Raw genomic sequence first — 22,768 nt, forward strand, 5'->3', positions numbered from 1 at the left:
CCCTGCACTGCATTACCAAACATGCTGCCTTGCACACTGTCATTAAAGAAAACTGCTGGTCAGGCTTGACACGACGATCCTTGAATAACTTTGATTCTGTATTTTTGTCTTGCAAATGACTGACAGGAATTTGTGTGGGCTAGAGGTGAAATGTTTAATGGAAAGCTCTTTTCTATCAACACGCTCAGCTCAACACAGAGGTCTTACTGTACCGTCTTGAGAGGGAAAAAGAGGAAGAGCTTCCTTTGGGTCACGGTTTTATTCCCTCGGTGGGCGGGACCAAGTGCGTCATCCCAAGACGGGGGCTGTCGGCAGCTCTGGTATAGAGAGCTCAGCAATGCCTTCCCGAAGGGCAGGAATATCCCATACCAGCCCATACCAATCCCACACCAATATCCAGCACAACCTTCTCATGCCTTATTGCTTAAGCATTTCATTTCTGTTATTATAAACATATTTATCTTAATGTTTTAATAGTTTCATAAATCAATGGATTGTGCATGTCCAATAAATAACTAATATAGTAATATATTTATTTAATATAGCGTTTACATATATGGTAAATAGCAAACTAGCAACACTAAAATCAAAAGAAAAAAAAATCATTACATTTTTGCCAGGGAAACTTCGTCTTGAAATGCTTCTAAACAGTAAACTTTACGGTTTTTTTAAAACACATTCCCAACAAGTACACGCTTGACCACGAAAGTGTTATAAATTACACAACACGTTTTTTCAAATCCGCTAATACCTTAGCAACTATGGTGTATTATTATTATTTCTTTTTTTGTAACTTTACTAGATTGCTGCATTTAAATGTAACTTTACTAGATTGCTACATTTAAATGTTTCTTTGTAACCAACAGATGATCAGCTTCTTCCACATACAGTGGGAGGTAAACACTTTTTAAATTGTATGTGTATGTGCTAGACTTCCACAATTCAGTTTTCAGAAGCTTGCGTGGCTCTCTACAAATTTAACCAACTGGATCAACAGATAGTAACAATGCCCTGTATTTTTTTTTAAAATTATATTTATTAATTAGATCTGAGGCTGTTTAGCTCATTTGATCTATCTGCAAACATGTGAAAACCCTGAATCTCACCTTTAAAAGGTCGATTTCCTTGATGAAGTCTTGCCTTGCCTTTGCGTCCATCAATTCAAATATCTGCAGAAGGAAAAGCATTATATTCATTCACAGAAACAAATCTGGTAGCGAAGCGAATCCCAGGGGACGCCACTAGCCTTAAATTCTGCTATGTGAGTAAACACATCACAAACAATCCAATCACACTCTATCATACTGCCAAAGTAAACAACAAACAGAATTGTATTTTACGTTAATTGGTCCGGTGAGATGTAGCAGCACAATCTCTCCACCATTTCTTGAAACTTTGTACACTGTAGTTCTTAGTTCTGGTTTCTTTATATGGTACTTTTTAATGTGGTCTGCTGTTTTGCTATTTTCATGGCTACTGGTGTCACTTCACTGCTTCCATACAAGCTTTACCTACAGGGAGCATCAGCTGGAAAAAAAGCTGAGAATGAGTGAAGGCTTTCCTTAGGGTCTGGATTGTAGTTAAACAAATGTGAGTTAAGTTCTGCTTTTGGTGTTTGTTTATCCAAACTGTGGCCTGTTATTGCTGGATAATGGAATCTCATTGCAAGTGGATTGCCAAGGGATTCCGTTGAGAAGTACAGGCGCATCGAGTGTGCACGGAGATAACGTCTTACAGCGGATACAGTCAAAGACTTTATGACAATTCTTTGTTCAAACCACCATGACATGTTATTGCAGGATAACAGGATTTTGAATCCCAATGAAAGAGATTCCACTTATCTCTCTGTCTGATAACACTAGTTTTGAGTACTGTTATGCTGATACACATCTTAGCATTACAAGATGTGCAACATGTGGTGAGCAATGTCAGAACACCACATCATCTCTAAATGGTTTTTCTATTTATTTTCAGCAGAGAATGTTGAGATTGTATCTCGTTACAGCACAGAAGTGCACAGTTGAGATTGCCTATTCCTAACATGGGGCTTCACAGTGTATCATATTTAATTTAAACTGCAGAGTCGCATGTGCTTCCAGCTGCTGGCAAAAAACAACATTTAAACAGGTAAGTGAAATACAGTGTTAATATTAGTTAAATTGTTGATTGTTAAGGTAAATTTAGATTTCCTTTGTGTGCTGGGCTGTGTTGAATTGGGAGGCTGATTAGAAAGGTGTGTTAAATATACGGCTCCACGCGGACAGGATACTATAAATTGGCAATCGGTGCCTTAAAACGCCAGGCGTTCTAAGCGCCAGCCGTCTAAGGCCCACACATCCAAGGGCAGTCTGAGCTGTGGCAGTCTGAGCGAGGAAAGATGGAGGGAGGACCTTTTCCCAATCCCTCCCGATGGCTACTAGAGGTCTCCTTTCTTCCTTGACACTATAAAGAGGTATGTGAAAAATATAGCGAACACAGGGTGGGGTTTGGCTGGAGATGCAGTATTGATGTCAGAAAAATAAAAAACATTGTGTAAAAAAAAAAAAAAAAAAAAACAATTTGAGCAGGACCATGGAGAACATTCGTAGTATCAAGACATGTGTCTAATCAAGCGGCCCCGAGTGGCTCATCCAGTTAAAACGCTGCCGCCGATGAGCCACACAGTTTGGATGGCACCAGTTCATGTCCAGCCTGCGCAAGGAGGCCAAAGTTTGCTGGGGACCCCGAGGGGAGCGTCACATTGGCTCTGACACTCCCAGGGTGGGGGATGGGAAACCTGCAGGGATTGCTTCTCATCATCTCGCAACAGCAAACCCTACCGTACAGACACCGAGCACATAGTGGATACAAATGTATATCTGGATTGCTCTGTGTAAAAGCAATACTGGTTTTAGGTTTGTGAGATCGGAGGACGCTCACACGCCCTCAGAACATCTGTGCTGTGTGGGGACTCGCTGCAATAAGGAGAAAAAACATAACTGGACATCCCAAATTGGGGGAAAATAAAAAGAAAAATGTGTCTAATCCGAGTTCATTTTAACGGGAATTGACTGTATATATGTTTTACTTTAGACTACCACAGACTGTCCTTTCTAGAAAATAATATCTCTTAAATGACTTAAAATGTAACATTGAATGGCTTTAAATGGTTCCATCGTTGTCTAAGATCAATTTGTTAGTGATAATTGTGGAAGAAACGTACCTGGACTTTCTTCAGTGCAACCAGTTTCCTGTCGTGGAGAAAGGTAGCCTTGTAAACCTCACTGAACTGCCCTCTGCCGATTTTCTTCTCTATCTGAAAATCTGCAAGCGTGCATCGATACGGGTATGTGGACACGTTCCTCTGTTGAGAAAAACAGACATGTTCAGTGAAATAGATAGTATCCCAGAGAAAGAATGACTATCAGAGGTCTCTTTTTACAAGTGGTGCAATCAACAACCCATTTCTTAATCGGTATTTGACAACGATAACTGATGCACTGAGAGCCCGTTAGCATTCAAAAGCAAGATGAATGTTCAATTGTTTGTATGCGGCAACACTTTGATTCTACAATTGTATGATTAATAGGAAGAAGGGTTTGTACCACAGAGGGAAACATTTTGACACCACAATATTATGACAGTTAAACACACTGGGAATCTAGTGCAGTACCATGGCACCATATCATCAGATTTTAAAATGCATTGGTGTCTGCTTTTTACACTATCCCACAATATCTGTGAAGCTGCTTCATTTGAAACCAGACCTGGTACAGCCTGTGATACACACACTCGCTCACTGCAGCCTCCTTGCCTCTCTGTCTCTCTGACCTGGTATAGCCTGTGATACACACACTCGCTCACTGCAGTCTCCTTGCCTCTCTGTCTCTCTGAAATAATCACACATGTCCCCGCTATTACCTGCTACAGCAGCGGGTATCCTGCTATATTCAAGCTCTGGTGTAGCTCAGGAAAGCACAATAAAACAAATTAAGTAAAAACTTTTTTGCAGTTAATCGGTAAAAGGATTTTCCAGATTACAGCTACCTTAAATATGCAGCTGTTAAAATGGATCTGTTTAAAATAGTGGAAAACGATAAGCACCTGACTCAAATAGCTAGAATATGCTACGGTATTGTATGTGAATTACATTTGTTCATTGTTGAGTTAAAAATTTGTATTGTGATTGAAAGTATCAAATGAAAGGCACACTTTAAAATAATGACCGCAAATTCATATGAATTCCAATGCATTAGTTACTATTCCTGTGGTGTTAAACTTGTATTCATTATGAATTACAAAATAATAACAAAACATGTGTTATTCAGATGTTACTTCTATGAAGCTACTGAAATTAATATGAATTTCTGGTAATTATTTTAAAGTATTACCAAATGTAATAATAACAGCACATTCAGATTATTGACTGAGTATCTTAAACGACGCAGTGTCAATTGTTCCATTAAGGGAACCACTGCCATACGAAAGAATACAAGGTCGTAGCCAGCGATGAGGCACCCAAGGCACGGGCCTCAGGTGAAATGCATTTTCATCCCTTGTTATGTGCATACATTGAAAGTCCCACTGACTCAAAATCTTTTACTGTCATTACTAAATCGCAAAATAAAATCTTTACTGCAGACTACAGTGACACCACATGGCTCAGTTCATACCAACATAGCTGTTTGTTAAATGTGTTCGAATGGCTTAGAAACAACCAAGGATTATTAGCGACTTTTTTTTACAAGGTGAGGCAAAGTAATAATGTTGATTAAGAAGTAGTACATATCAACCTAATAACAATGAATAATACATTCCCTTGATAGTCTGCAGTTTATTGAACCCAGTTTATGCCCATTTTAACAATTGTAACACAAGGCAAGAAGTTAGCTGCCTTTGCTAGGACTGACCTGTGTCTGCTCTTTGTGTCCTTGGGGAGGGGGATACAGAAATCTCGCTCTCCATTAAAGCTGTATTAATGTAATAAGGCCTGATGGGCTGTGATCGAGAATGCAAATCTAGGTCATTGCATATGTAAATGTGCAGCTGGGGTCTTGTGCAGAGCCAGAGCTACATGTCTGTCTGAGTGTCAGCAAGCATTAACTCCAACATGGCATGACACAAGTGCTAAACACACCCCAAAACCATCAGAGTTTGTGCCAGGAAGCATTATTGCAATTAAAATAATGTCAATATTGCATTTGATCAAAGGCAGCCTGATGTTTTAGCACTATGTAAAATGTCACCAGGATGTTTTGTTTCGTGAGCACTTCGATTGCAGTTTTCAGAATGCACACACAACATGTGCAAAAGCATACCACAATAGCCACTGTTATATTAAATGCTAACCAAGGTTTTTAATAAATTTTCTTACCTCTTATTAGTATTATTGCTGCCCTTCTTTTCTTGCGTTGAAGATCTTTTTTTTTTTTCCTTGGTTGTTAATACTTTAACATACAAAATAAAACAGTTTTCTTGATGATCGAATCATTTCCTATGAGGTAGGTCACATGACCTGATTGCAGATAAATGGTTGGAGTAAAACTGAACTACAGCAAAGGAAATGTCTTTGTGTGCTGTAGCTCTGTTACCAGACATAACATTCCTATTCCTAATAAGATGTAAGCAAATTGAGTATAAAACTTTGGTTAGCACTCCCTCTGGCACGGTTAAGGTTGTACCTCAACTATAGCACATAAGAGTGTGTGTGTGTGGGGGGGGATGGGGGATGACATTTTGACAGTTTGTTGAGTTACAACCTGAAATCTTGATGCATTTAAATGGGATTTTTTTTCCTTTGATTTACACAACCTATTCAACACTTTGAAGAGGCAAGAGATTTTTTTTATTGTGAAACAACAGTTAATGAAAAAACTGAAATGTCTTGGTTAGATAAGTATTCACCCTCCTGAGTCAATACTTGGTAGAACCAAATTTGGCAGCAATTCCAGCTGTGAGTCTTTTGGGTAAGTCTCTAACAGGTTTACACATCTGGATCGTGCAATATTCGCCCATTCTTCTTGGCAAAATTGTTCAAACTCTGTCAAGTTAGATGGGGATCGTTGGTAGACAGAAATCTTCAAGTCTTGCCACAGATTCTCAATCAGATTGAAGTCCAGGCTTTGACTGGGCCACTCTAGGACATTCACTTTCTTGTTTTTATGCCACTCCAGCATCGCTTTGGTTGTGTGCGTGGGGTCATTGTCCTGCTGAAAGGTAAATCTCCGTCCCAGTCTTAGGTCTTTTGCAGACTGAAATAGGTGTTCCTCAAAGGATTTGCCTGTATTTAGCTCCATCCATTTTGCCCTCTACCCTGACAAGCTTCCCAGTCCCTGCCGATGAAAAGTATCCCCATAGCATGATGCTGCCACCACCATGCTTCACAGTAGGGATGGTGTTACCTTGGTGATGTGCTGTGTTGGGTTTGCACAAGACATAATGCTTTGCATTTTGGCCAAGTAGTTCGATTTTTGTTTCATCGGACCACAGAATCTTTTGCCATATCTTTTCAGAATCTCCCTCATGCCTTTTTGCAAATTTCAAGCGGGATTTGACATGGGCTTTTTTCAAAAATGGCTTCCTTCTTGCCACTCTTCCATGCAGGCCAGATTTGTGGAGTACCTCAGCTATTGTTGACACATGGACAGTTTCTACCATCTCAGCCATGGGACACTGTAGGTATTTCACAGTTGTCATTGGCCTCTTCATGGCTTCTCTGATCAATGCCCTTCTTACCCGGCTGCTCAGTTTGGGAGGACGGCCTGCTCTAAGCAAATTCTGGGTGGTGCCGTATACCTTCCACTTCTTAATGATCGACTTGACTGTGCACCAAGGGATATTCAAATTAGAAATCTTTCTATACCCCTCGACTGATCTGTGCCTTTCCACAACTTTATCCCAGAGTTGTTTGAAAGCTCCTTGGTCTTCATGGTAGTATCTTTGCTTTGAATGCACTACCCAACTGTGGGACCTTACATAGGCAGGTGTACTTAATCTGAAATTATGTGAACCACTTTTATTGCACACAGATGGACTTATTGTGTGAATTGATTTGTTTTTTCACACCCCCCCCCCCCCCATTTTTTCACACATTGAAAGTGTTGAGTAGGTTGTGTAAATCAAAGGGAAAAAATCCTATTGAAATGCATCGACATTCCAGTTGTAGCACAACAAACTGTGAAAACGTCCAAGGGGGGGGGGGGGGGGGGGGGGGTGTGAATACTTCCTATAGGCACTGTATAACGGTAAAGGCAGACAAAGATTAATTATTCAGTTTAAATGTGTATATCAGGTCATTGGCAACTGTAAGTGCAGATATGTAATGAAATGGTAGCATACAACCAATGTCCGACTGGTCATCAATCGCCCTGTATCTGTAACTGGTGCAACTTCCCACTGGTGACAACCAACTGTTCTGTCTAGTGGCTCTGTGCACATTGAGTAAAAGGTTGGTGCAGAACAATGGACTGAAACATACAGTATAGTAAAATCCTGAAAACAAGCTACTTTGGCAAATTGCACTTGATTAAAACACGTGTCCTACTTTTCAGAGGAAGGTGCTTCTTCCTCCACATAGAGAGTGAAAACCACACCTTGTGTGAAGTGCTTAAGCCAATGGGCATCTATCTGCTGGAGTTCTATTATATCCCCCAATCTGTTCTCTTTGTCGGGACATAGTTTTTATTAACACTAATTATCAGAAGAGTCAGCTCACTTGAGGATGAGTCTTTCTGCCAATTTCAGGCACTTTAGCTGAGAAGCCTTATCAACATTGCGATGGCCTGGAGTGAAATTCACAACAACATGACACCTCTCATTAGCACACTGTCATAGCCACATCGAGGTACACTACATAGGCGTTGTAGAAAGAAATCTGGACCATGTAAGTGACAAGCTGCTTGTACCATGCCATGGTCTTCCTTGCAGCATTGTACAGCTCCAGCACCTGGTTTGATCTATCCATGCCTCCCATGTATTTGTTCTACTCCAGGGGGCATATTACTGAAACATCCTAACTGACAATCCTATCTTACCTTAGAGATAGGATATCCTAAGTGTCAGTTGAGGGGACTAGGAGGCACTTGTCTTATCGTAGATTTGAAAATGAAAATCCATAGCTTGTAATGGTAATTCTTCATTAATTTTGAGTAAAATGAAACAAAGAATAAATGTAACAAGTGTGTATATATATATTACAGATCTAAGCACTGTAATTACTGGACATATTTATTTTTACATATGAGGTTTTCTAATTAAAAAATACTGCCTGCCAAAACACATGATCAGACACTTTGAAACACAACGTAGGTTTACAAACACATGCTAACTAGCTTAGGGTGCAGTAAGGTTGTTAATTGAGAAGCTAGCAATATCTGGTTAAAATGCATTAATTTATTTGTGAGGCTATGTATGTATGTATGTATTTATTTATTTATTTTTATTCACTGTAAGCCTACCTTTGATAAATGGGACACATGTATCACATATTCTTCCTTATTTCTTAGTCCTTCATAAAAGTTAGTCAAAATATCTACTGTGTTTGTGCCTCAGCAGCGTTACCTTTTTTTCTGTATGATACAGTTAGTTTATAAGATGTTTATTCTTTTGGTGATATTGTGACTCAAGCTTCATCCAGTTTGCTATCAGTACACATGTTCTCATCATGGAATGCACAGCTAAAACAATGTAATGACAAACTCCCTGGAAATGTACTTTGTCCCCCCCCCCCCCCCCCCCCCCCCCCCCCCCCCCCCCCCCTCCGGCTTTATTACCTGCTGAAAACAAACAGGTACAAACTGCGACCTCATGGAAGAATCCTGTAAATGTTGACCCTTTTAGCATGCGGTAGCCTGCTCAGTTATAATGTTGTGGAAACAGTAATGTTTCTGATTTGTTACGGTTTAGAAATTATCTTATCGGTAGTCTGTATAGAAGAAGCCCTGATTAGATTCAATTAGACTTTTGATAGCAACAGCTACGAATTTGAATTTCTCAATACAAAAATTCCAGTTTAAAAAGTAGAAAAAATACTTCATTATTGGTGTTTGTTGTGGTAGTTTCTGTATCCAAGAGAAGAGGAAACAATCATAAAATATATTATTTTTCTCTTTGGTGACGATGTAAAACTAGATGTAGCGCGAGCTGTGACCGTTGTCCCTGGATTCAGACTTGATCAGTTGAAAACAGACATGATTTAATGTGAGATAGGATTTCCTAACTAAAGTTACTAAAGATAGGATAGAGCATTTGGAAAATTATAGCTACCTGCGACATAGGAAGTGCTTCTGTAATACCAAGTTAGGAAAAATCCTATCCTAGCAATGAAAGATAAGACAGAAAGCGCATTATGAAATGATCGTGTAATATGCCCCCTGGACATATTTGGTCTCGTTTGTGTGTGTGTCGTGACCTCGCACAGGAACTGCTACAGTAGCCTCATCATGGATGGTGGTATTGAGGTACACATTTTTGTCAGTGTATTTAAAAGCAGTTCCTGACAGTACATGCCTCTGCTTGTTGGCTACCAATTGTCACTGAACTCCCTTCCTGTCGTGTTGTATTGTACCACAGGCCTTTGTATCGGATGTGTTCAAGGCTCTAAACAGAGGGATCCCTGTGTAGAAGCTATCTAAATACAATTGGTAGCCAAGATTTGGGGGGGGGGGCTAAATCCCACACAATTTTCTCAGTGGTCTGGAAGCATGTGGGGCAGCCATGCGCCTCAATGTGAGAGTCCTTCCCTGTGTAAACTCTGAGCCGATGAGTGTACCCAGGGGAGCTCTCACACAGTTAGTACAGTTCAATCTCATCAGAGACGCCAATTTATGAAAGTAGAAAACAGTGGCATAGTAGTGGAAATACAGCAGCATACTGTAGCGAAAATATTTTTTAAGACCAGTGGCAGCATTTAGAAATTTAAAAAAAAAAATATAAAAAAAAAAAAAAAAAAAAAGTGTTTTAAATTAAATTTGGAATTCTATTTATTCTGGATTTAAATATTAGTAATGAAGAGTGTTTTAGGATCTCGTAAGCACTATCAAACCTGGGCCGAAATATTCAACCTCAGAACTTTATAAAAATAGCGATCAAAATAACAACACATCAAGAGAGATTTAACATGTTTTTTATTTAAATTTGTATTACTCTGCAACTATCAAAACGCAAAATGCTGTGTAGTATCCAATTAATTAATTAATTACACAAAGCGAGTTAAACCTCAAAACCCATTTGCAAAAACACAGTAATGGGGAGTGTCAGAGTTTGCTTATTGCTGGTGTTTCTTCGTATCTACGTGACTGATACAGTCATGATGCCCACCATGTTTCACAAAGAAGTCTGTCCGGCAGTATCACAGTAGACGTGAGATTGAGACACTCGATGTCTTTTAAATAGTGACCATTCTGTGATGAATTCCTCTCAATCTTTTAGATGAAGGAGAGTGACATTTGTTGCTTTGATTTGTGATTCCTATTTTAATAACTGATAAATAAGGCTGGGATTTTGTCACAGAAAAAGTCTATCAAATCTAGGTACATTTATTCAAGAGGAAGGGAGAAATAGTGTGTTAAGTCACGTAGATGAAAATGTAATATACAGTACCTACATAAACATAAAATTAGTCTGTCTACAGAAGTAGGAAAAAGGGGAAATTAATCTAAATATGTATTTATTTATTATGGTTTTCACAACATTAGGTTCAAGTTTTAATCCTCTAAGTCAGTAAGCTTCACAACATATACAACTATAAACACAAATGTTCATTTTCCATAACATGTGGTGGGGTTTCTACAGGACAGCAAACAAAAACTGTAGGTATTACATACTTTAAAAAAAAATAGCGTTTGAAGTTGAAACACTGTCTATGTGCATTTGTTGCTTCTGCTGTGGTAGTTTACAGTTTTTACGTTTTTATTTTTGTTTTCATATTATTCTGATACAACATGTTGTACATTTGATGTCTTCCTGGAGCGCCGGTCATCCTGAAGTATATTCATGTAGCAGAAAACGTCTACAGCAGGCATTGGGAATCTTGTTATCGTTGTTTTTCTTGTTATAAGGTAGGTGCCACAGCTCATCCTTTAGATTTTAAAGTAACTACACTAGCTGAGTATGCTTTGCTGTCGTGCACAATCAACTACAGCGGACCTGTTTACAAAGTACTGGCTGCTATCAAACCAGCCACTTACAACTACAGAACAATAAGAACCACAGGGACCAACAGAGAATTGGCTTGTGATGCAGCTCATGGTTGCTTTTCTGTATGATATTTTTCTTTTTTAAAAGCAATTAGAAGGAGCACCGTATCACAATGTATCAATCTACCAATTAATAAAATGGAACACTTGTTTTATGTAGGTAGTTTCAGGAGAAGTGAAAATATTCTGAATAAGCGGCTGTCCCAATTAAACGAGAGACATTTGAGTCACACTTTTTGTTTCTAAATCAAAAGAAAAATAATTAAATCACATCACACTATGCTTATATTGAGCTCAGATATATAAATATTGGCTGAAAGTACACAAATGGGCATGCCTTTCATTTTGTCTAAATGATGTGAAACAATTTTAGCCAGCCTGTAACAATCATATTCCTAAGCCACCCGTCTTAGCCAGCTTCAATAATGCTATGAATGTGCATACAGACTGGAAAGCATATTTAAGTGTAGCTCACAGCATTGTCTTGCATAATTCTGGGGTTTCTTTTCAGTTTAGGAAATAAAAACTAAAGTTCATATATGAATACTGAATTAGCTAGAAACTAAAAGTTTCCATAACATGTGGTGGAAACCACATTACATAAAATACCTGCTCAAATGACCAACCAATGAATTTATTTCCAGTACCACATATGCACTGGTTTTGATACAGCCATTTATAATTGACATTATATGGAAGTATAAACATGGTCATTCTTGCCTCCGAATACACGTTGCCTTTCCCAGGGAATCAGATGTTTCAACTGAGCCACACAAGCACAGGCAGGCGATGTGGGAACCTGCTTAACTTCTGGTTCATGATGGAGTGGTTTGATACAATTTAAAAACTAGAAGGAACAGCTAAAAAAAATCATCCAGCCAGAAGAAACAAACATATTGTAGAAATGTTTTGTTCCAAATATGTGTGTAGTATCTCAGTCTGACACAATACTGCAAGTTAAGAATTATACTGTATTAATAACACTAGTGGAATGATGAAACTACACAGCTCATGGAGTGTGCTCCTGAAGAATAACTCTAAATGCTATGCAGCTTCCTGGCAGTAGCAGATGTTCAGTATTAACTCCTAATTACACTTAACAACGATGTAATTGCAACTCAGCATCACCAAGTGCCATGAAAATATCCATTACCTCAGAACAAACCAGCTCTAGTTCATTAAATAATTGCTGAGCTACTGAAGCCTTGCCAAATGCAGTGGTAATTAACCTTCATTGGGAAACAGCAACTGGACATTATCAATGGATTTATCAAGGGGATTAAAATATTACTAAATTGTTTAATTTGACACAATGAGGGGGATTTGGAGATCCTGTACTACATGAGAAAGCTTGGGGCACATTTCTATTGTCACATCGCAGCTTAGTCTTCAATTGTATCATTGACTCTTCTTAGTACTTTCAATGACCCTGCAGTCTGTTGTTTTGAATACAGATAATGATTCTGGGATTATCCTACAAAAGACTGTTATAATTTGAGTACATTGAAAGAATACTTTATTACATTTTAAGAGATTAGTTAAACATTCTGGTTATGCTTTTTTATCTGATGTATAAAATAAAACAACAAACAACCCAAAGAAAATGCATTTCATTTCAAAAGCATACAGCACTTTTCTTGATTTCCATGATATATTAGCACCAAAACGTTCTGAGCGTACTGTTTTACTCAACTGTATCTAAACTATAATACAGCATGTGCTGGTAAAACTAATTTAAAGAGCAGTAAAGCTGTCCCTCTATTTACACACATTTAAATCCCTATTTTATTTCATATAGGTTATTCCAATTTAGCAAAACAAACAAACAAACAAACCCTTGAAAAAGAAATAATAATAACAATTCTATATACATAGTGTGTGTGTGTATGTATGTGTGTGTGTATGTATATGTATATATATATATATATATATATATATATATATATATATATACACACACACACACACACACACACACACACACATATATATATAGTTAGAATTTTTTTTTAATAAATACATAAATGTCAACTAATTAGTCCAAGTTCTTGCCTTTCAAATGAGCCACTGACAATCATTCTAGGACCTGCAGAACTGTTGAAATGATGTTTGAACGGCAAGTGTCAGTGAACAGAGAAGAAACGATGGCTTGCCATGTATGGGGCGCCGAATGTGAAGAAAAGCACCAATATTTTAACAGTGCTTTAAAATCAAACGCTTCAATGGGATGGGGCTCATTTAGCTTCACATTTAGCTGGCAAAATAAATATTTCCTTTGTGAAAACCCAGATTTATTTTCTGAGCTTTAATTGTTGAACGCCAACGTTTTTCAGATGTTAATGTCAAATGTTGAATTGTCTAAAAAACAAGATCTAAGTTAATGTATTTTTTCACTGATTTATTTGTTAGAAATGTTAGCTAAACGTTGACTCGCCAATTTAAAAAAAAAAAGATTAATAAATTATATCTGAAAGAACCATTTTTTAACTTAAAACTTAGCTAAATCTGGACTTTTTGTGATTAAATCTAGGAAAAAATACGCCATTAACATTAAATCAGGAAAACAAACACCTGTTAAAATATTCAGTTTTGCCCATAGCTGTAGAACGGACTATATTTGCCAGTTATTTTCTAGCATTTTCCACGTATTTAAAACAACAATGGTAATTCCCACGTGCCTTCTTTTTATGTTCAAACATACAAGTTCTTAAAAATCTAAATACAGTATAAAATATAAGTGTTGATATCGATGCAGACCTAAGAGTTGAGGTTTCACAGAACTTGATAAACCTCTCCGAATAAATTGCACCCTGCAGTTGTGATAAACCTCTCTGAATGAATTGCACCCTGCCGTTATGATAAACCTCTCTGAATGAACTGCACCCTGCAGTTGTGATAAACCTCTCTGAATGAATTGCACCCTGCCGTTATGATAAACCTCTCTGAATGAACTGCACCCTGCAGTTCTGATAAACCTCTCTGAATGAATTGCACCCTGCAGTTGTGATAAACCTATCTGAATGAATTGCACCCTCCAGTTGTGATAAACCTCTTTGAATGAATTGCACCCTGCAGTTGTGCTAAACCTCTCTGAATGAATTGCACCCTGCAGTTGTGATAAACCCCTCTGAATGAACTGCACCCTGCAGTTGTGATAAACCTCTCTGAATGAATTGCACCCTGCAGTTGTGATAAACCTCTCTGAATGAACTGGACCCTGCAGTTGTGATAAACCTCTCTGAATGAATTGCACCCTGCAGTTGTGATAAACCTCTCTGAATGAACTGCACTCTGCAGTTGTGATAAACCTCTCTGAATGAATTGCACCCTGCAGTTGTGATAAACCTCTCTGAATGAACTACACCCTGCAGTTCTGATAAACCTCTCTGAATGAATTGCACCCTGCAGTTGTGATAAACCTCTCTGAATGAATTGCACCCTCCAGTTGTGATAAACCTCTCTGAATGAATTGCACCCTGCAGTTGTGCTAAACCTCTCTGAATGAATTGCACCCTGGAGTTGTGATAAACCTCTCTGAATGAACTGCACCCTGCAGTTGTGATAAACCTCTCTGAATGAATTGCACCCTGCAGTTGTGATAAACCTCTCTGAATGAACTGCACTCTGCAGTTGTGATAAACCTCTCTGAATGAATTGCACCCTGCAGTTGTGATAAACCTCACTGAATGAACTGCACCCTGCAGTTGTGATAAACCCAGCTGAATGAATTGCGATGCTGAGAAGTGCATATAAAGGGTGTGAAGAACACAATATACAGTATGTGTCAGTATTCAATTGGACAAGACTGTATGTGTAAAGTATTTCGTTGTATATGGATATGTGAAAAAACTGTGAATATTAAATAAACTGGACCCACACTGCAGATGTACCTGTATGTAAACATTAAACTAACACCTGTCTTTGGCCTGCATATTTAAGACAACATTAAGGCAAATCGTAAACCTTTAAACTATTAACACCCTTGTGCCTATAGCATTAAAACAGCAGTCAGAGACAAGAACGCATGCAACAAAAAAGTAATCTGCAAGAACTTTGCTAAGGAACTCCTGGCAATTGCATGAGCGGCTCTAAAGTAACAATGTAAGTTTGACACGCGCGTATGATATTCACTACAATACATTGGAATGTGTTGTGACCAGGGCTCACCTGTGCTTCATGCTGGTATTCCTGCCCTGGCACTTTGTAGAGTGCTTTGTTCTGGTCCTCTAGATTGTGTTGGGGATGGTTATGCTGTCCTTCCATAGTACCATGCCACTGTGAGCCTCTTAAACCTGCAGAAAACAGAAAGACGCTTCAGAATGAGGCCGTGTCTGTAAATACAGCAGACAGAGAAAGGCTCTTGAGTTCATGTATTGCACAGGGCTACAAACCCACATTTCTTCTTTTTAAGCAGCATCTAAGTGCCTTTTTCTAAGCATGGTTAACAAAGACAATGGGGCAGCTTTCCCACTGTGGGCAAATTACCAATTAATACATTTACTATGGAGGGGGCAGTTTGACTACATTTTGACCTTTCAGATATTTATAAAATCATATCATCATGATACATTTCTTCTTGTATTACTATAACCTCTACAGAAGCTGCTGAAAGGAGAAAGACATATGTTGGCCTTTTTTAAATGTGTGCACTTAAATCAGTGAGCTTTGATGATTACCCATTGAAACCTGAGAGGTCCCGGGAAAAATGCCAGCAGTTTACAACTTAGACATATACAATTAGATTGTGTATAAGAGGAACTCAGATCCATTGATATCAAGAGCTACATGACCTGGAACTGCACAACAAAATATGCAGGCTCAACTGAATGCTGTGGATTTATTCTAATGTCAGGGAAACACTGGAGGTAGGTGGATGAATTTATAAATGGAATGACCTTAACGTCTGTCTGCAGATTGGATTATAGACTGCAGATGAAATCTGCTCCAGTTTGACATTGAAACTAAATATGTTTCAGTTAAACAAAAAAATATATATCAAAGAAGGTTCTAGTCCAATTTAAGATGCACTCTGTAGCATTAGGGACATCCAGCGCTCCAGATAGGGTTTTGGGTCTGGGAGTAACTTACCCTCTGATTTTAACACTGAGAGAGTAAAATGTATTTTCAGGGGGTAAAATGCAACATTACCTTGAAGTCCTGAGTAATCTCGATAAATACTGTACAAACTTTAATGATGGGGTAGGTATTAAAAAACAGTCTTCCATTTTAACTGCAATGCTACATTGAACTCCTGTATAGCCACGCATGTGTTCTACGAGGGTCTTTATTGGCTCAGCACATTTTTTTCGAGGTACCACACTGACTCTGCAAATGAATTCCGTTACTTATATTGTAACTTAAAATTCTTAAACTCAATGAAATTGAAATACAAAGCCATACAGATAAATGCAAGGCATTTTTTGGTTGTTTATAGCTAAATCAATACACTTATAATAGACAATGTTGTTTTAAATTTAGTAAACATACTTGTTCAACAAAACTGTTTCTGGTGAACGAGACACACTCACGTCACAGTCATGGTGCATTTTGGCCAGGTTACAACATTCACATTATTAAGATTATTTTACAAATACTATTTGTTAGAATTAAACAGATGTAGAATATTTAGGTTGCTATATGATAGGTGTTATTTTATTCTGAATACACTACAGCAAAAATGATTATTTGGTGGTTTGTGCAATATTATGCTAATGTTGCTTTAATTGGAAGAGATATGCGCTGTGATGTTGCTGCTCATTGAGTTCGGTGTATTTTAATTCAGTAAACAAAAGGAAAAACTTGTGCCTAAGGAAATATGGTATTGAACGAAGAAATCTCATCTTGGACATTGTTTGTACACTTTGTGAACCTGGTTAAACTTTACCAGCTTACACTGTTATGCTGTCTGTACACACGCATTTGCCTTTTACTCTTGGTAGCGTAAGGGACCAGAGTTCGAGTAATCAAATACACAAAAATGTTGCACCCTGTGTATTCAAATAGGAAACTATTCAAAATTTCCATCCCTAATCCTACAGACCGCCACTGAATTTGCCACAACTGGCAATTCAGACAACAACATGACCTCATTTGAGGTGATTTTTAAAACCCAAAAAGTAATGACTACAGCTAAGGTTTACAATTTTAGAAAGGCAAACTATGAAGTTATAAAACAGAGACTAACAGAAGTAGACTGGATAAAATAGAGAAAACTTCCACAGAAAAAGGATGGCTGTTTTTTTTTTAAATGTAGTACCAGAGCCGCAAAACAATGCATCCCAAAAGTAGACAAACAGAAAACAAAATTTATTTTCATGTAATCGTGTATTCGACTACACTGGCCCATGGATCACTAATTAGGATTATTATAATTCAGTTTTAGTGTTGCTGGGGCCATATGGTAACAGTTCGGTTGCACGTTTGCTTGTGAAAAAAAATCATTTGTACACATTCATTTTCAAATCTTGAATACAGTATTTTCATTTTCTGACAAGCATACACATGTGCATGTTAAATGGCTGAAGTAACATATATTGAAAGGCTTCGTTTAGCCGCTTTCTTTTAAGACGTGGGCTCTATTTGGTTACCATACACAGTTAGAAACATACTGAAAATAAAAACCATCATGAAAAAATATATAAATATATTGGGACAGATAGAATAGCATCCAGGCCAGTAAAATCAGTGGCCCAAGGACCCAGTAGTTAAAAATCTAAACACAGAGCTCTGAAAACTAACTTATTCAATAGTACTATTTGTGTATCTTATAATCTGACTGGGGGGCTGTGGCAGGCTGGCGAGTGGAAAGAGGCCCAGAGACAGACTGCAGTTCAAAAAAATAACTATTTTATTATAAATAAACACAAAAATGAAAGGGCACAAGGGCCAAAACAAAGCAATTTAAACACAAAGAAAGACAAAAAGCAAAACTTACAAAAATAACAATTTCCAGGCTGGGCAATGCCTTCACTGGATTCAAACTTTCCAAACAACCAAAAAAAAAAAACAACCTGCTTCCTCAGCTCCCTCTCTCCAAATGAGAAGCAGAGGCCTCCTTTTATGTCAGGTGGCTGGGCGCTGATTGATCGTTAATTAAACTAATCATCTAATCAACCCCAGCCACCTGAACACAATGAACCAAGGCAGGTAGGGGAAGTTAACCCCATCCCTGCCAATTTAAAAAGGGCAGAGCTTTGCTCTTCCACAGGGGCACTCAGTTTTAGCCTTTTATTTTAATTGCAGAATAAAATAGAGAAGCATGTTTCACAAAATAAAAAGGATACCAGAGATAAAGTTACTAATGATGACAATGCGTGAGTAAACAGATTTTACCTTTTGGGTCCAACTTAATTGACTTGAAAGAGCACTTTAGGAAAACAATGTATGCAGATGTGGAGCAAATCCAGGGTTCTCCCCAGGCCTTTTCAGCTGGCAAAGTGGCTGTTGCCGTAAGGCTGACAAAATCTGATCTGCCTGTCTTGCAGATGCTACTATGCCTTTAACAATAAAGATTGATTGCGCTTCTAGCAGACTAGATCACCTGCACGTTGCTGGGTGAAAAAAAAATCTTGAAACCACATGAGAGTCGTGTCACGTCTTGACACAGCATTTAACCAAGAGTTGAAGGGGCGAGTTTTCTGTTTTAAGCACTTCGAGAGGCTAAAATGTTAAAAATGACTGCTAAAAAAATAACCAATTATTTTCAAAGCAAAAATAGTTACAATGAATGCAGGGGGTCAAAATAAGCTGGCGATCGCCGCAATCCACCACCTAACCCTATATCTGCGCAGGCTACTTTATTAAAAAAAATATTACAATTATTTTCAGGTATTAGCATTCAGTCCATTTTTTGTCGTATTCTTGTACTATAATTGATACACAGTATGTAATAGCTATACATATGCACACACACACATTACACACAAGAGTATTCCTTTTGTTGTGATATCGTAACAATATGTACCCAGGTGCTTGCGAGAGATATTGGAGGTTCATGTATAGAGGCTGTTTGCCTTTAAGAAGAAAGGTGTGATGGGATATCAGCTGAAAACTTGTCAGCTGACATACAAGTGCTTAAGTGCAGAGGTGCTGGATTATTACACCCCGGTTTCTTGCAACAGTTATGATGCTGACCAAACATCTGTGAGTACTGCTGTGTAAAAATAATGTTAAAATGAAGAGTTGCATTAAACAAAACGCAGAACAGCCAAAAACTAAAACAGACGTGCATTAACAAAATGCCCAGAAAACTTAACATAAAGAAAACAATTTAAATGAAGCAATAAGCTTAATAATTAAGATAAAAAGGATGTGAAATTTTTTTTGTGAACTCCAATGACTCATGTTGCAAGCATGCTGTAAATAATATAAGCCAAAACTGAATCAATAGTCAATGCCAATTTTATAGATAGGGGGTAATAATTAATTGTGAATCAATGAAGCATGACACTTGCTTTAAATGAGATGCCATTCTGTGCCAAAACTACTACTTAGCCACTTGTAGTTTTAATGATGTATAAATGGTAAATTTGCACAGCAATTCTGAATTTCAGCATTTTCTCATGTCTTAACCATGTTTTTTTTGTTTTTTTAATATGCTTTCTCTGGGCTTTATAAAATGCTTACCTATGCTTTACTACACGGTATCGGCATTACAATTTGCTATGTATTTAATATGGTAATTTTGTATAAGGGGGAATACATGCTCCCCCAATCTCAATTAAGTTTTATCTTTGAACAAAAGAGTCTTTTACCAGCAAAGCAGTCATGTGATTTTAATTCTGCTGTTTGTGACTCACAGTGCTGGCTTCTTCTCATTCCCCTGCTCAACTGGACTAGATTCATACCTTGTTCCAAAACAAATGGAACAAATGTGAAATACGGGGTCACATGCCCAGCCCCACCCCACCCCCCCACACCCCCATAAACAGCAACTGTGCCTGACCAGCCCTAACAAGCCCAAACTTCCTAGTCATGACCTAGCTTGATTGTTGAAGTTCCATTCTCATTGACTCTGTGTTTAAACATGCACACACCAGTAATTCTTGTGCTACTCTGAACCCCAGATGGGTTAAAGAAAACATTGAAGAAAGCAATTGTCTAACAAGCCTGCGTTAAAACATTACTATAGCTTTATACACGTTTCCTGTAACTGTTACCCACCAAATAAGACAAAAAGAAGCTATTCTGTGCTCTCTGGATGAGTAGCATTTATATAACCCACTTTCCTATGTATTGCGTTCACCTTTTCCCTCGATTTATAAGAAGCATGATGTCACATTTTGAAGGGCTCTACCCCAGCCCTGCAGTGGAAATGCTACCAGGCTCCTCCAGAGCTGCACAACACCAACATGTTTGTCCTAATATCTGTCCTTGTTTGTATGTCTGCTGCAATGAAAGACCAACAGGCACATCTTACAGCTGTGCCTTCTTACACAGTAAAGCTCAGTCTTGACTTGCAAGAGTCCCTTGTGGCTACGTGTTCCGTCACTCATTTATTATTTTTGCGACACCCACGCACAGCCGTCATTTATCCTCTTAACAACAGCGCTGTAAATTCACAAGCATTAAAACCCAGTCCAAAGAAAACAAGACTCCTGGTGAAAGGCAGCTTGCACTATTACAAAACACAAAATCAGTTTCTGTACTCCAGTACATGGGCATTCATGTGTCATATATTCAGTTTTTTAAGGTTACTATGCCCCACGATGCTATTCAATTTCAAACACAATTATCTTTCTTTGGTGTCTGTTACTGTAACTACATTTTCAACCTGTGTGCACTTCATTTTACCAGAACACCAACCGTGGTTGTATAGTTTGCTTCATCCTCGAGGATGCATAGTTCCTCACTTTTTAAACCAATTTGCCTCTTTGATATATATAATCCTGATATCATTTAAAATGTTTTTTTTCCTCAAGATCTTTTGTGGTGCAGGTTAACTTTACAGGAATTGCCTACAGCATTTTTTGATTTATAAGCAAACAGCCTTGCAGCAAAAACAATAATAATAAAACCCCTCCTAAACACACTGTCAACCTCAATGACAAAACTGTACATGCCTAGGTATTTCCATGTTATTCAGACCAAATTAGCCTGCCATCTCTAGATTAAATACATTTCTTCTGTTTCAGTTTTTTCTATCATAAGATTTACTCTCCAATTGGGTTTCTAACTGGATTGCTTGGTTCAAAGTGGAAAAAATTATTGTTATCAATAAACTGTAATGAAGACTAGGCAATGAGTCACTAATAATCAAAGTGCTGAATAATAGATAACTTGCAATGGGTAGGTCTGTTCGGTTTGATCTGCAATATTGTTTTTAAAAAGCACTCATTGTGGTTAACATTACTCCCAACTGCAACCTGGTTAGAGGTTAGATTTAGGACCCAACTATGCTTCAGGTTAAACAATCCCAACACACTGAAAGTAATGGTTTCAAGCAGTGATATTTACAAGTTGGAAGAGAGTAAAACATGCATTTTTCAGTTTAATTTGACTGTTGTTAACACCTCTTTTAAAAGACCCCATCTGGAAAATAGTGATTGTTTCACATCGGCAAGAGTAAAAAAAAGAGAACAGCATCCAGCTACCCCGCACTTGGTGTGCTCATGAGACAGACACGTTTAAACACAGCTCTTGAATCTTCTATATTTGAAGAGGAAGATATGACACCAAGCTAGTAGCAACTCACACCTAGAAAGTCATTTTAGGTTCACTTAGTTTTAAGGTTTGTCTTTTTCACCTTAGAAAATTGGAACGTTTGAGTACTGTGATGCAAACTTAGCAAAGCTAAACAAAGCTTTAGAGACTGCAGAATTGAAACAGGAAATTAAACTCGGACCACATAACCGCTTTGTATTTACTGTGCTCGGGATTCTTGTCATTCAGGTGTTTTTTTATATTACCTAGCTGGGTTATTGAAGCATACTACTGTATGGAGTGTGTGTAATGTAAAAGTATGGTACAGAACAGCTGTATATTAGGTATATTATAGTAGGTGGGCTCTGAAAACAACATTCAGAGGCCAGTTCATTTCTCAGTTCAGTAAAAATCAAAGCAGTCTAACTGTCCTCCAGCCTGGCCTGGTCGCTCTGTTTTCTCACAGCACAATCGAGCCGAGTCCTGCAATTCCCCTTGCGAGGCTTGCAGTGCTTTTCAACATCTGGCCTACTGTCTTTATTTCCCTTTTAACTTTATTCCTTAAATGGACCTTTCTTCAATTAAGCTGGCTGCCAGAGACCTCAGAATGTTAGTCTTTACTGGCGATCGTTCAGCCAAAATGTCAAAGAATGATAAATCAGGGCTGAGAATGGATTTTGCAACCTGCAAATTCAATAAGGAAAGCGCTGCACTGGGCTCTCACAGACAAGAACTGACTAAGTAGTCAGTATCTCAAAGCCAATAAATGTATTAATGGGAACCGAACATGGTGCTTGTATTCAGGAAGTGACTAATTCTACAATTGGGTAGATAACAACAATGTACCAGAGATTAAGTACATGATTAGCTTTTACAGCTAAGTCTTGTGCAATTGTATAGTTACTAACTTGTGGTTAACCAGTTCCTTATCTTGTCAACTAATTTTATTTCAC

General features: G+C 38.1%; 1 protein-coding gene across 2 annotated transcripts in view; it reads right to left on the minus strand.

Moving 5' to 3' along the window:
* LOC121303551 (serine/threonine-protein kinase Nek6-like) overlaps window positions 1-22,768 on the minus strand; it is an 84,679-nt gene that overhangs the window by 37,256 nt on the left and 24,655 nt on the right. For both annotated transcript variants that reach the window (XM_041234314.1, XM_041234315.1), the window contains exons 2-4: window positions 15,342-15,466; window positions 3,203-3,343; window positions 1,107-1,169 (exon numbers count right to left, since the gene is read on the minus strand). In XM_041234314.1, coding sequence (XP_041090248.1) covers window positions 1,107-1,169; window positions 3,203-3,343; window positions 15,342-15,437 — 300 coding nt within the window. In that variant the 5' untranslated portion in view covers window positions 15,438-15,466. The remainder of the gene's footprint in view (window positions 1-1,106; window positions 1,170-3,202; window positions 3,344-15,341; window positions 15,467-22,768) is intronic.

The sequence above is a fragment of the Polyodon spathula genome, chromosome 33 (genome assembly GCF_017654505.1).
Source record: "Polyodon spathula isolate WHYD16114869_AA chromosome 33, ASM1765450v1, whole genome shotgun sequence".
Taxonomy (NCBI): domain Eukaryota; kingdom Metazoa; phylum Chordata; class Actinopteri; order Acipenseriformes; family Polyodontidae; genus Polyodon; species Polyodon spathula.